The 13,341-nt window shown below is 42.9% G+C and overlaps 1 protein-coding gene across 4 annotated transcripts in view; it reads right to left on the minus strand.

Moving 5' to 3' along the window:
* Positions 1–5,322, minus strand: part of PPP3CC (protein phosphatase 3 catalytic subunit gamma) — an 81,109-nt gene extending 75,787 nt beyond the window's left edge. The window contains exon 1 of one of the 4 annotated variants that reach the window (XM_043927276.1): positions 4,975–5,322. In XM_043927276.1, coding sequence (XP_043783211.1) covers positions 4,975–5,023 — 49 coding nt within the window. In that variant the 5' untranslated portion in view covers positions 5,024–5,322. The remainder of the gene's footprint in view (positions 1–4,974) is intronic. The other 3 variants (XM_043927278.1, XM_043927277.1, XM_043927279.1) reach the window with 3 other exon arrangements.
* Between the last annotated feature and the right edge of the window lie 8,019 nt (positions 5,323–13,341).

A 13,341-nucleotide genomic window follows, 5' to 3' on the forward strand; every position in this document is an offset into this window, starting at 1 on the left:
TTTACAGTAAAATGTGATGTTACTTTATAGAAGAAAAATTTATTATCAAATGTCTGATATAAATAAGGCTTTCATCACAACCATTATCATACAGGTAAAAAGAACACCTTATTCCTGCTCAAAAAAAAAAAAAGAAATTAAGTGTTTAAATTAAGAGATCCTTTCTGAATTTTGGGACTTTCACCTAGAGGTGTGAATTCCAAACAGTCTTGGATGTCCAAGTGTTCAGATAGCTTGGCAGCTTGTTAATTACAATGGTAACTAAGCATAACTGAAATACTTTTGACAAATTCAACAGATGTGTGCTGTAAGACTTGCACACCATGAATATTCATCCTTGAAAACATTTCTTCTAGGTTGGCACTGTATCAAATGATTGAAAATATAAAGGATCAAAATATGAATATGAGCACTTTCAAATCATTTTCATGTTGACTGAAACCATTATGAAAGGATTTAGGTAAAATTACCATATTTACATTAAAGGAATATGAATTATTTGCACAATCAAAGGCTTAACATGACATATATTAAATTCAAAGCACACCACTAGATGGAAATACAGCTGATCCTTGAATAAGGAGGGGCCGAAGGGTGCCAATACTTTGGCCACTTCATGCGAAGGGTTGACTCATTGGAAAGACTCTGATGCTGGGAGGGATTGGGGGCAGGAGAAGGGGACGACAGAGGATGAGATGGCTGGATGGCATCACCGACTCAATGGGCATGTGTTTGAGTAAACTCCAGAAGTTGGTGATGGACAGGGAGGCCTGGCGTGCTGCGGTTCATGGGGTCGCAAAGAGTCGGACACGACTGAGCGACTGAACTCAAGTGAAGGGTGCCAAGACTGCAGACACTAGAAAGTCCACTACATCTTACAGCTGGCCCTCTGTATACCCAAGTGCCTCCCTATCCACAGTTCTGCATCCTCGGATTCAACCATCTTCAGATCATGTAGCACCACAGTATTTACTATTGAGAAGATCCATGTGTAACGGGGCCTACCGTTCAAACCTGTGTTGCTCAAGGCTCAACTGTATGAAAAGTATTAATGAAAGAAGAGTAATGAAAAGTATTAACAGCAGTTGCTTCTGTAAGGAACGAATATGAAGCCTTTGTTTTCTTCCCTTTTGCCTTTCAAAATTTACAGGGTTAAGCGTATATTTATAAGAAAAAATAATTTTAACCCTTGGTAAATTCATTCTCATGATATGAAAATGGGAGAGGGAACAAACAGAAAATAAAAGAGGTATAAGTACCAGAGACAGAAATGGGGTTCAGGGTAAACTTGTAGAAACAGCCATTTCTGGTCATACTACTCTTCTTAAAAAATTTTAAGAAAGCCCTGCGTGCATGCCAAGTCGCTTCAGTTGTGTCCAACTCTCTGCGACCCTTTGGACTGTAGCCCCCCAGGCTCCTCTCTTCATGGAAATCTCCAGGCAAGAATAATGGAGTGGGTTGTCATTCCCTTCTTAGGGGATCTTTCCAACCCAAGGATCGAACCTGTGTCTCATATATCTCCCGCATTGGCAGGCAGGCTCTTTACCACTAGAGTTACCTGGGAAGTCCAAGAAAGTCATAGCCATATCTAGTCCCAGTGCCAGAATATTAAAAAACAGTAGTCTTCAATGCGTGCTACAAATGACAGTACATTCTCTGACTATACAATATACTTGAATTTCAAAAGAATGAGAGAACTGTATGAAAAAAGAAACCTGACTTCTGTTTCCATTCGGCCACCAGATAACAGACTAAGACAATGCATTCTCCCTATCTGTCACGTAATGCCCAGTGAAATTCCCTTGTTGCTGCTGAAAAGATTCAGTCCAGAGGAACAGAAACTTTTTATAAAAATCACCGTCAAAGGAAAAAAAATCCCTCCAACAGGAAAAGAAGCTTGGAAACCAGAAAAAGAAAACAAATCAAGCTGAAAGATTTTCACAATTCAATTACTTGAGTTTCTGTTCCAGACACAAGTAGTGATGCTAGTGCATATGGGCTGTTCTAGAAGCTCACCCATATATTAATTTTTAAAACAAAGAGGAAACAAATGAGCACCTATTGGGAATACACTGCAGATGGCTCTCCATAAACATTTAATGAGTGAGTGAAATCATAAGAATTTTTATATTTTTTAAACACAAAATGAACACCTTCAACTGGGAGAGAAGAAACCAGCTGCCAGGGAATACAAGACAGACTGTATTATCGGTTTCTATGCTGTTATCCATGGGATTCCACCCAAATGTCCTTTATATTATAGAAGAGGTATTTTCCTCAGAACAGCTTCTTAACTTGTAATTTCATATGCTTTCTGATGCTGATATTTTTCAAATGGTTCATAATACTACATGGTCTTAAGCTTTTCACATCCATTATGTCATTTGCATGGCTGAGATGCTTGAGGAAGAAAGTATTATTAACTCTATTTTGCAGATGAGATTATTGAAGCAAAAAAAAAAAGGGTTTAACTAAAAAGGCAAGGTTAGAAAAAAAACAGGCAAGGTCACAAGTAAGCTTGAGAAACAGAAGTAAAACCACCCTCTAGTCCTTCATTTTAGGCAAGTTGCTGTTTAAAAGACACTTAAAATACAAATCACTCCCACCCACCCACTCTTCTCCACCGTTTGCTCAAGCAAAACAATTAAGTAGACTTTAAAGTGAACAGGAAATGACAGAACCAAAAATAACTGGGGTGTGGTCTCACCTCTGAAAAAGATTTCCAGCTGTGAATAAATGCAAACAATTCTGGCCAGACAAGATAACATTAGATCAGGATTTAGAACCCAATACAACCAGGGGACCTTAGCTATAAATACAGTGACACCTTACTTTCTTAGAATAAACCTCAATATTTCAAACTCAGGAAAATGTAGATAAGAAGCAAGGTAAATCATCAAGAAGCCACAATTGCTGTGCTCAAGTTCTCATGCTCAAGTTTTTACATACTAGACAAATCCATACAATCTAAGGGCTTGAGATCATTCATGTTTCATTTCTTTAAGAGTAATGTGATAACACACAGTCATTTATAATTTCACCAAAAAACAGATCTGAATGATACAGACTATGAGGGTGTTCACTTAACTGTGGGCATGCCTAGCAATAAGTCAGCACCTGCATATTAGCTGCATTTTATTTCACTTTACTTCTGTATTTAACGATTTGAAAGAGTCATTTTAAAATGACCTTTATATCTTTTATACCATTTCCTTTATAGCTTATTGCACGTTATGGTAGAAATTACACGCTACAATGGCGATCAGAATTTGAGATTTGTAAAGGTCTGAGGACTACCACTAAGCTTTACTCAGATCCTATTTATTCTGACTTGACACACTATTCTGGTTTATCTGGTTTCCCTGCCTACTTCAGCTTATAAGTGGCAGATGAGAAGGGCATATTTTGACAGATAAAGAACAGTACTGAAGGAGATAAACTAAAAACAGACAAAAGCACTAAACTGGTATAGCAGTGAGGAGTCATTTTAGCCCAGGAGGAAACTGCCAACACCCTTATATAGCAGAATGCACCGGCCATATTAACTGCATAGGACAGAAATTAATGTACATTATGATGACCTTGATTTATCAAAGAAGATTGTTTAATCGATTCTAAATCTTAAGAGATGGTTATATACCCTTGATGAGTTATATACTATGAAAACTGACATTAAGATGGTCAAAATAATTTAGCAGTTAAAGGGCTATCAGTTATATGACCAATTCTCTTAAATCCCTAATGATACTAGACAAATGCTGAGGAGGTAAATCTCAAAATTCCCATTATATTTAATAAATATTATATAGTGTAGATAATTAACATTTATGATCAACACTTATGATGATGACTTTCTGGGTGGAAACTACATGATACATTAAAATTATATACTGCAGACAATCAACATTTATGATGCTTAATGTTTCTGGAGGTGGGGGGGTGCTAAGTTATAACTAAAACTCTTCCCCTTCATTGACCATTCATTTTTCTCCACTAAGAGAAAAATGTTTTCTCATCACCAATCTTGGTTGCTTTTCTCCATCTAATTACCAAAATAAAAAAAAAGTATTTTAAGAGTTCTCCCCACTTACAACTAACCCCTTTATCTAGAGGTCACTAACACACCTGGATCTTGCTATATTCCCGTCTTACAAAATGGTGCTTTCAAACCCAGTATTAAAACTCAGAGAGCAGAGTTGTACTTAAGTCTTATGTCTGAACAAAAGCAGCACATAAATTAGTGGTTATGCTTAAACCACTAATCTTATTTTAAGGGCAGAAACAACTACAACATAAGAAACACTTTAGTCGATGTTGGACACCTGAATCAGAGAATATCATTCTCCAAGTCTCTATGGCCAAAAGGAAAATAAAACACCAACAATCATGTCAAGAGATCTGTAGATCCCTTTCAAATATCATAAAATGAATTTATTTGTTTTTATTTCATTATATTGTTTCTTTTAGTAATAACAGTGACGTGATGATCTGGAGAAAGTGGTATTCATACTTTAAAAAGGTTGGGGAAGCGGCAAGAAAGATCTGACCTTTGAGTAGAAAGATCTGACTTGGAAGAGCCTACTTAACACCCTGCCCACATCACCCTAGATGGCTTCCCTCAGGTAAGAGACTAAAAAGATGGAGATCCAGACTCTTCATGGGTTGATAGGATTAGAAACACCCATCCTGCCTGGAAATCCGACACTGCTGGAGATAAATGAGCAATCCCCAGCTAGCTACTGGTCCAGGTGCTACAGAAAACACCCGGCGCCCCCGCCGGGCAGCCCCGGTGGGGATCCCCGCCTCCCGTCTCCCACACCCCCTCCAGGTCCTCCTCCTGGATGGGCGCCGCCCGGGACCCCGCCGCCCTCCCGGCTCCCGTCCTCGACTCCTTCCCTCCCTCCGGCCCCGAGCCATCGCCCGGCCAAGGGCCGTTTCCCGCCGATCGACTGGAAGGCCTGGCCCGCTTGGCACCTTTGATGACGCGTTCGGTGGTGGAGAGGTGGAGGTTCCTCCCGGACATGATCCCCTCGGCCTCCTCCCGGTCCGGGGAGATCTCCAGACGTGCGCCTCCGCCTTCGCCTCCAGCGATCTCGACTCCCCGGGGCCGGTCAACCGGCCGTGCCCCGGCCCCACTTAATCAGGGCGGCCCAGGCACCAGAAGGAGGCGGCCGCAGCAGCCCGGCCTCAAATCCCACGGACACTATGCGGGCCCGCTGACCGCTCCCTCCCGAGGCGCCGAGTCGCGAGCGCAGGCGACAGCAGATCAGGGAGGCTACGCGGGCAGCCGCGGCTGCGCGCGGCCGGGCTCGTGCGCGCGCGCGCGCTCTCCCCCGACTCGGCGCCTCCCCAACTTCCCTGCGGCGCGCGCGGCGCCGCCGCGGTTACCGCGCCGAGGCCTTGAGCTCCGCAAGTGGCCCCGGCCGCTCGGCCGTCTGACCCCCAGCCCCCGGGCAGTAGACAACCCCGGCTTTACCCTTCGCGCGGAGGCCCCGGGCCCGCGCGGCCGCCTTCGGTACTCGCGCGCTTCCTTCGTCTCCTCCAGGTTCCGAAAGTCTGTCTTCCCTCTCTGCTCTGCCTGCCCTCCCCTGCAGCTCTGACTGCTCCTCGGCTGCCTGCGCCTCCCGGGCCTGGAGCACCTAACGCCGGGCCCTGGGCCCCGCACCCAGAGGCCCAGCGGAACCGCGGCCATCTTGTGACCCGGCCCGGGCGACCCGGCGGCTGTCTGGCGGAGCCGCGCGCATCCTGTCCGCCTGGGATCACCTTGCGGGGCGCCCTCGTCCTCCCCGACCTTCCCCACGGCGGGGCCTCCCTCCCTTCCCTCGGGGTCTCCCCTCCAACTCTGTCTCTAGGAGTCGTTATCAGCTTGATCCAGCTCCTTCCCACAGCTTACCCTCCCCCCAGTCACCACACCCATTTAAATCCCTGGTTTAAGTTGTCACATTTGTCGAGAGTACTTAGTATAGTGAGGACGATCGCGTGCATCCTAGTTCTAATCTAGTAGTGGGAGGTGGAGGGGGGTGGTTTCCGAGTGGGTGGATAGGAGCCCCCACACACACACCCCGCCACGTCCCACAGCCTCCTGGCTTCTTTTCCACTTGTCAGAAGGGACCGCAGCCCCCTCAGCGAGTCCTTGGGCCAGACCTCTTCTGTGCAGGGAACTGACCTGTAAGTTCTGCGCGCCACCTACACGGCTGGAAGCAACCCTTCCCCTTTGACACAGTGACACAGTACCTACCTCCCCCCTCATTCTTACCGTGGAAAACGATGGGCAAGTCTCCGTAGAGTCTTAATAATCTGGCTCATCTCTAGGTTAAAAACTGACCTTTTTCTCTCCTTGAACTGCAGGCCTAATATAGAAAGTGTTTTCTAGTATAGTGCCTGGCAAAGACAAAAGTCTTTTAGTCCTGATGGTGGAATGTTAATGGAGAAAGCAGTGGCACCCCACTCCAGTACTCTTGCCTGGAAAATCCCATGGACGGAGGAGCCTGGTAGGCTAAGGGGCGTCCATGGGGTCGCTAAGAGTCGGACACGACTGAGCGACTTCAGTTTCACTTTTCACTTTCATGCATTGGAGAAGGAAATGGCAACCCACTCCAGTGTTCTTGCCTGGAGAATGCCAGGGATGGGGGAGCCTGTTGGGCTGCAGTCTATGGGGGTCGCACAGAGTCGAAGTGACTTAAATGCACGACTGAAGTGACTTAGCAGCAGCAATGGAATGTTAAAACTGGGATCCAAGGAAGTATATGCAAATTACAGGAAAACCGATCTTAACAGTCACTGTGGTGGCCAGTGAGTAGTCATAAGTGGCTCTGTACATTTAAAGTAAATAAAACAAATATTTATTTCCTCAGGTGTACTAGCCACATTTGAAGCATTCAGTAACTACATGTGGCTAGTGACTAATTGGATGTGGTCGAATAAGACCTAGTGCAAAGAACCGTCCCACTGGAAAAGACCCTGATGCTGGGAAAGATTGAAGGCAAGATGAGAGGAGGGCACAAAGGATGAGACAGATGGTTCCTTGGCATCGCTGACTCAATGGACATGAATCTGAGCAAACTCTGGAAGATAGTGAAGGACAGGGAGACCTGGCGTGCTGTAGTCCTTGGGGTCTCAGAGTCAGACACGACTGAGCAACTGAACAAAACAACAGACTAGGACACTTCCATCATCACAGAAAGTTCTTTTGGACAGCTCCCAGCTGAAAGATTATAGAGGTTAACCCAAATCTCCTTTAACGTAGATTTATGTAATGGGACCAACCTAGACAGCATATTAAAAAGCAGAGACATTACTTTGCCAACAAAGGTCCATCTAGTCAAAGGGAGAAGGGGACGACAGAGGATGAGATGGCTCGATGGCATCACCAACTCAATGGACGTGAGCTTGAGTAAACTCTGGAAGTTGGTGATGGACCGGGAAGCCTGGCATGCTGCAGTCTATGGGGTGGCAACGAGTCGGTCATGAGTGAGCAGCTGAACTGAACTGACGGATGTAATGGGAGGTGGTCTGGGCGTATGCCCTAGAGTCAGAGCCTGAGTTACGCTTTGCAGGTGTTTTAACTGGAGGTGAATTGCTTCGGCCCCCACTAGCCGTCTGCCTCACACTCGGCAGTCGTGATCTCAGTTCAGGCCACCCTCCTCGGCCCACCTGCGTCCGCATGTCCCTTTTGTGCAGCTCGTCTCTATTTCTGCCTGTGCCTTGCAGTTTTGACCTAAAGGAAACTCGCGGCAATTCTAGCAAGGCAGGAGCACTTCAGGAACCAGACAGATTTTGGTTCTGTGTTCTTGGGTCTTGATTTCAGGCTTTCACCGGAGAGAATTGTTCAGAGATTCTGAGGAAGTTCTTCAACTATGAAGTAACCAGAGCTCCACGCCCCATATCAAACAGAGCAACTTTCTAGTGGTCGAAAATAAACTGGTTCCTGCAGCATAGTAGAGGCTGAAATTCATCTAGAAGAATCTACACAAGATGACTAAAACAGTTTAAGAAAACACTGGAAACCAACGTGAAGAGATGGGTTATTCAATAATAGTAGTGGGGAAAGGAACCAGCTATCTGGATCTCAGATATATCTTCGCTCGTTTTTGTTTGTTTGTTGATTTGTTTTCTTTGGTTTTTGGTCACACTGGGAGGCATGCAGGATCTTAGTTCCCTGACCAGGGATCAAACACATGCCTTTTGCAGTGAAAGTGCAGAGTCTTAACCACTGGACTGAGCTACGGAAGTCCTTGGATCTCAAAGTGGAGCCACATTTTAACACCAAACTTCATAAGTAATAAATATGAGAATTAAGGTGCTATTTTTTTACATAGAAAATTGGAAAATATTTTTATTTTTATTTTCATAGTTTAAGGAAGTCACTACATTTTATTTCTTGATGTTATAGATTTAACAACATATTGGTAGCAACATGTAACTTCTCACATGGATTAGACATCAAGAGACCAGTTTGTGTATATAAACTTAAACACTGAAAATGAATACATTCAGCTATTGTGGAACTTACAACAAATAAAAACTTGTTAACAACTTTCCAGAAAGCACAAAAGACGATATTAATAAAGAGTGGTCTTTTGCATCATTTTCAAAAATTCTCCCTTGCTTATTTCTCCGTCCATCATGCTCAGCCTCATCAAGCTTTCCTGAAGTTCATCATCTGTTACATCTTCCCCTAGTTCCTTAGCAACCCCTCGATATTGTTCAGTGATGTACTTCCTGTATCATCAGCATCAAATAATTTGAAAGCCTTCAGTATTTCTTCTTTTTCATCCTTTTCACTCATTTTTACACTCATGGCAAAAAATTCTTCAAAACTAATGGTGCCAATTCCTTCTTTGTCAGTTTCAGCTATCATCTTTTTAATTTCTTCTTTCTTTGGCTCAAATCCTAAGGCCCGCATTGCAATCATGTCTCCAACCGGAGCCCCCGGCCAGGACCTCCCAGCATTACCCGCCAGCCGAGCTGCCCAACAGTAGCACGCCGCCCATCAGAAAATTGGAAAATATTTTTAAAAGGTGATACTGTTGGTAGTACATCATGAGAAACGCTGGGCTGGAGGAAGCACAAGCTGGAATCAAGATTGCTGGGAGAAATATCAATAATCTTAGATACGCAGATGACACCACCCTTATGGCAGAAAGTGAAGAAGAACTAAAGAGCCTCTTGATGAAAGTGAAAGAGGAGAGTGAAAAAGTTGGCTTAAAGCTCAACATTCAGGAAACTAAGATCATGGCATCATTTCATGGCAAATAGATGGAGAAACAGTGGAAACAGTGGCTGACTTTATTTTTCTGGGCTCCAAAATCACTGCAGATGGTGATTGCAGCCATGAAATTAAAAGACGCTTACTCCTTGGGAAGGAAAGTTATGACCAACCTAGATGGCATATTGAAAGGCAGAGACATTACTTTGTCAACAAAGGTCCGTCTAGTCAAGGCTATGGTTTTTCCAGTGGTCATGTATGGATGTGAGAGTTGGACTATAAAGAAAGCTGAGCACCGAAGAATTGATGCTTTTGAACTGTGGTGTTGGAGAAGACTCTTGAGAGTCCCTTGGACTGCAAGGAGATCCAACCGGTCCATCCTAAAGGAGATTAGTCCTGAATATTCATTGGAAGGACTGATACTGAAGCTGAAACTCCAATACTTTGGCCACCTGATGCGAAGAGCTGACTCATTTGAAAAGACCCTGTTGCTGGGAAAGATTGAGGGCAGGAGGAGAAGGGGACGACAGAGGATGAGATGCTTGGATGCCATCACCGACTCAATGGACATGGGTTTGGGTGGAATCTGGGAGTTGGTGATGGACAGGGAGGCCTGGCGTGCTGCGGTTCATGGGGTTGCAAAGAGTCGGACACGACTGAGCGACTGAACTGAACTGAACTGTTGGTAGAATTATAAATTAGCACAATTTCTCTGCAAAGGAATTTGGCAGTATCAATCAAGATATATGTATGGCCAGTGAGAAGACTCAATATTATTTGTCATGAGGGAAATACTGAGATACCATTTTACTAACCTAGAAGAGCTGAAATTGGAACTTCCCTGGTGGTACAGTAGGTAAGAATCCACCTGCTAATGCAGGGGACACAGGTTCAATCCCTGGATCCAGGAAGATCCCACATGCTGAGGGGCAACTGATCCCATGCACTATAGCTACTGGAGCTGTGTGCTACAACTGCTGAAGCCCACACACCCTTAAGCCTGTGCTCTGCAACCATAGAAGCTCCCACAATGAGAATTCCATGCACCACAACAAAGAGTAACTCCTGCTCACCACAACTAGAGAAAGCCTGCATGCAGCAATGAAGACCCAGTGCAACCAAAAATCAAAAATTAAAAATAAAAGCTGAAATTAAAAACTCTCAACATGTAAGTGTTGGCAAGGCTGGGAGCAACTGGAACTCTGCTGCATTGCTGGTGGGAGAGTAAAATGCTGCAACTACTTAGGAAGTTTGTTATAAAAGTTAAATATACACACAGTATTACTCAGTAATTCTACTCTTGGGTATTTTACCCAACAGCCATAATAACCCAGCAAAAATACCCAATACTACTCAGATAATAAAAAGAAAATAATTAATGAGGTATGTAATAGTATGGATGAATCTTAAAAACATTATGGTGAACAAAAGAGGCGAGATACCAGGACTTCCCTGGTGGCCCAATGGCTAAGACTCTATGCTCCCAATGCAGGGGGTTCAGGTTCAATCCCTGGTCAGGGAACTAGATACCACATGCTGCAACTAAGAGTTTGCATGCCTGCAACTGAGAAGATCCTACATGCCTGCAGATAAGACCCAATGCAGCCAAATAAATTTTTAACAAAGAAGCAAGACATGAAATAGACGCTATATTATTTCATTTGCATAGGAAAATGATTAAATGAAGTATGACACTGGATGGAACATTATGCTTTATGAAAAATCATACTTTATGTGGATAGAGATTTGACATCATGAGAAAAATCTCAGGAGATAATAAGCGAAAAAGTACAGTATGGACTCCGTGTTATTAACAAACGAGCTAATGCCTGCATAAAAAGGCTGGAAAGAAATGTTAATATAGTCATTCATTCAATAAATACTAATTAAATGTCATCTGTGCCAGGTACTGTGCTGGGCAGTAGGGATACAGTGATGAACTGAAATCAACACAGTTCATACCACCATGAAGCATTAGCTGATGATGAAAAGATGTTAACAGTAGCCATCTGTTGGTGGCATGATTAAGAGTCACTTATATAAAAATAAGAGGGAAAAAAAAGAGAAAAGAGTCACAAAAACGAACCATAATTTTCCGTATTTTCCAGATTTTCTATGGTAAGAGAGTATTACTTTATAACTAGCAGAAAACAAATTTTAAGTGCTCTTTTCTTTCAAAGGCCTATTGTCTGTGCCTATTTCCAGTAGCATTAAGTGTTTATTTGGAGAACTTTCTGAGAGACTTCTCTGATCAAAACAAACAAAACATCTAGTACCACTCAGTGAAAAAAGAAAACTCTAAGTAAGTTCCCTTCGAAAACAATTTTTTTTAAATAAATAAGGCTTTAATGTACTGGTGGTGGTGGTAATGTTTTTAGTCCTCATATTAATAGCTCCTGGCAACAAATGAAGAGTTCTATTTCATTCACCTGTACATCTACCACCTGGCCATGGTCACATGCATCTTCATTTCATTGATGGATTTGATTCTCTTTCCTTTTACTTTCTGCATTGGTCAGAATTGACTAAATATTTAAAACTACCAAGATTCATGCTTAATTGGCAACCCTACTAATTTCTTCAAATCTAGGTTTCCATGTTACAGGGCCTATGAGACTTGTTTTATTTCCTTATGAAACTCCCTAAGGACTTCATAAACCTTAATTAATGACTAACTCTTTTGAGAAATAAGCATGAATGCTTTTAATTTAACAAAAGCACAAGGAAACCTAGTTTCCACTGTTGTATAAAAGTAACCTGGCTTTAGTTTCTGTATGAAGCCATTAAATATTAAACTTCTGTGTTAAATGCAGGCAAGAGAACTGCAGAATATTTTAAAATGAATAAAATGGGCATTTCTAAAATAGCAACACAGAGTAAAAGGTATTTTATAGTGTATAAATTCTAATTTTATATGAAAAGCACTTCTTAAATGTTTTTATTAGTAATACATATGATATGGACATCACATACTAATATTTCATTTATCTCTTTCTATATGAGTGCATTTGGGCTTCCCAGGCAGGAGATGTGGATTCAATCCCTGGGTTGGGAAGATCCCCTGGAGAGAAAATGGCAACCCACTCCAGTATTCTTGCCTGGGAAATCTCACTGAAGAGGAGGCTAGCGGGCTGTAGTCCGTGGGGTCACAAAGACTCAAGACACTGAACACACACGCAGGAGCGCATTGAACTCTGATTACATTACCTTGGCATGAACACCCCCCACACCAACAGTCGAGGTCTAAACAAAATTAGCAAACTTATATTTAAAAAAAGTGGTTTTTTTTTTGCAATTGGAAAAACATGACTCAAAGGAACATTCTACCCATCATAACCTGATATGAAAGTAGTAATCTCTATAGACACGTGAAAAGTAAAAAGCGCTAAGGAAAGTTTTGCTTGTCTGGTGTGCTGCAGTTCATGGCGTTGCAAAAAGTCAGACACAACTTAGCGACTGAACAACAATATTCAGGTCATTTTGGGGGTAATGTGCAAGCTTCTGAAGTGTGTTACCCCTTGGTCTTCCTGGGAGAACCCACTACTATAACTGTAACAGGATTAGGGACCCCCCAAAAGTTGCCATTACCCATGATTACTTTTGTTTAAATCATGACAAAACAGAAAAAGACAGTAACAGTCATTATTGGGTACATAATACAGTACAGTCTAGGAGAATAGAATTTAATACCTCTCTCATCGCTGGGCTCCAGCATTCCACAGGTGAGAGATGCCACAGGTAAACGTCAGGGGCATTCATCAAGTTGCTTGGGCCAAAAATTTACAGTGGGAGGCAGGCAGAGGGGGAGGCCAGTCTTCCCATAAACTTACACCCCCTACAGTCCATTTCCCATACAACAGATCCTTCTCAACTAAAAGCAAATCTGATTTTTATTATTTCTCTGCTTAAAACCCTCAAGTGTCTCTTTTTCTAAAAGTGGTCTACTTCTTAGTAGACTTCTGTCTAATTTGTTGATCTCAGCTCAAATCTCTTCCCCTCCATCCACTACATTTCAGACCTAGTGGCCTTATACGGGATATACTGCAATTTATACAAATAGCCTCAAACAGACCAAGTTCATTTCTGTCCCAGAGCTCTTGCATTTCCTGAATAGTCATTGAAAGGACTGATGC

This window comes from Cervus elaphus, chromosome 16, assembly GCF_910594005.1.
Source record: "Cervus elaphus chromosome 16, mCerEla1.1, whole genome shotgun sequence".
Taxonomy (NCBI): domain Eukaryota; kingdom Metazoa; phylum Chordata; class Mammalia; order Artiodactyla; family Cervidae; genus Cervus; species Cervus elaphus.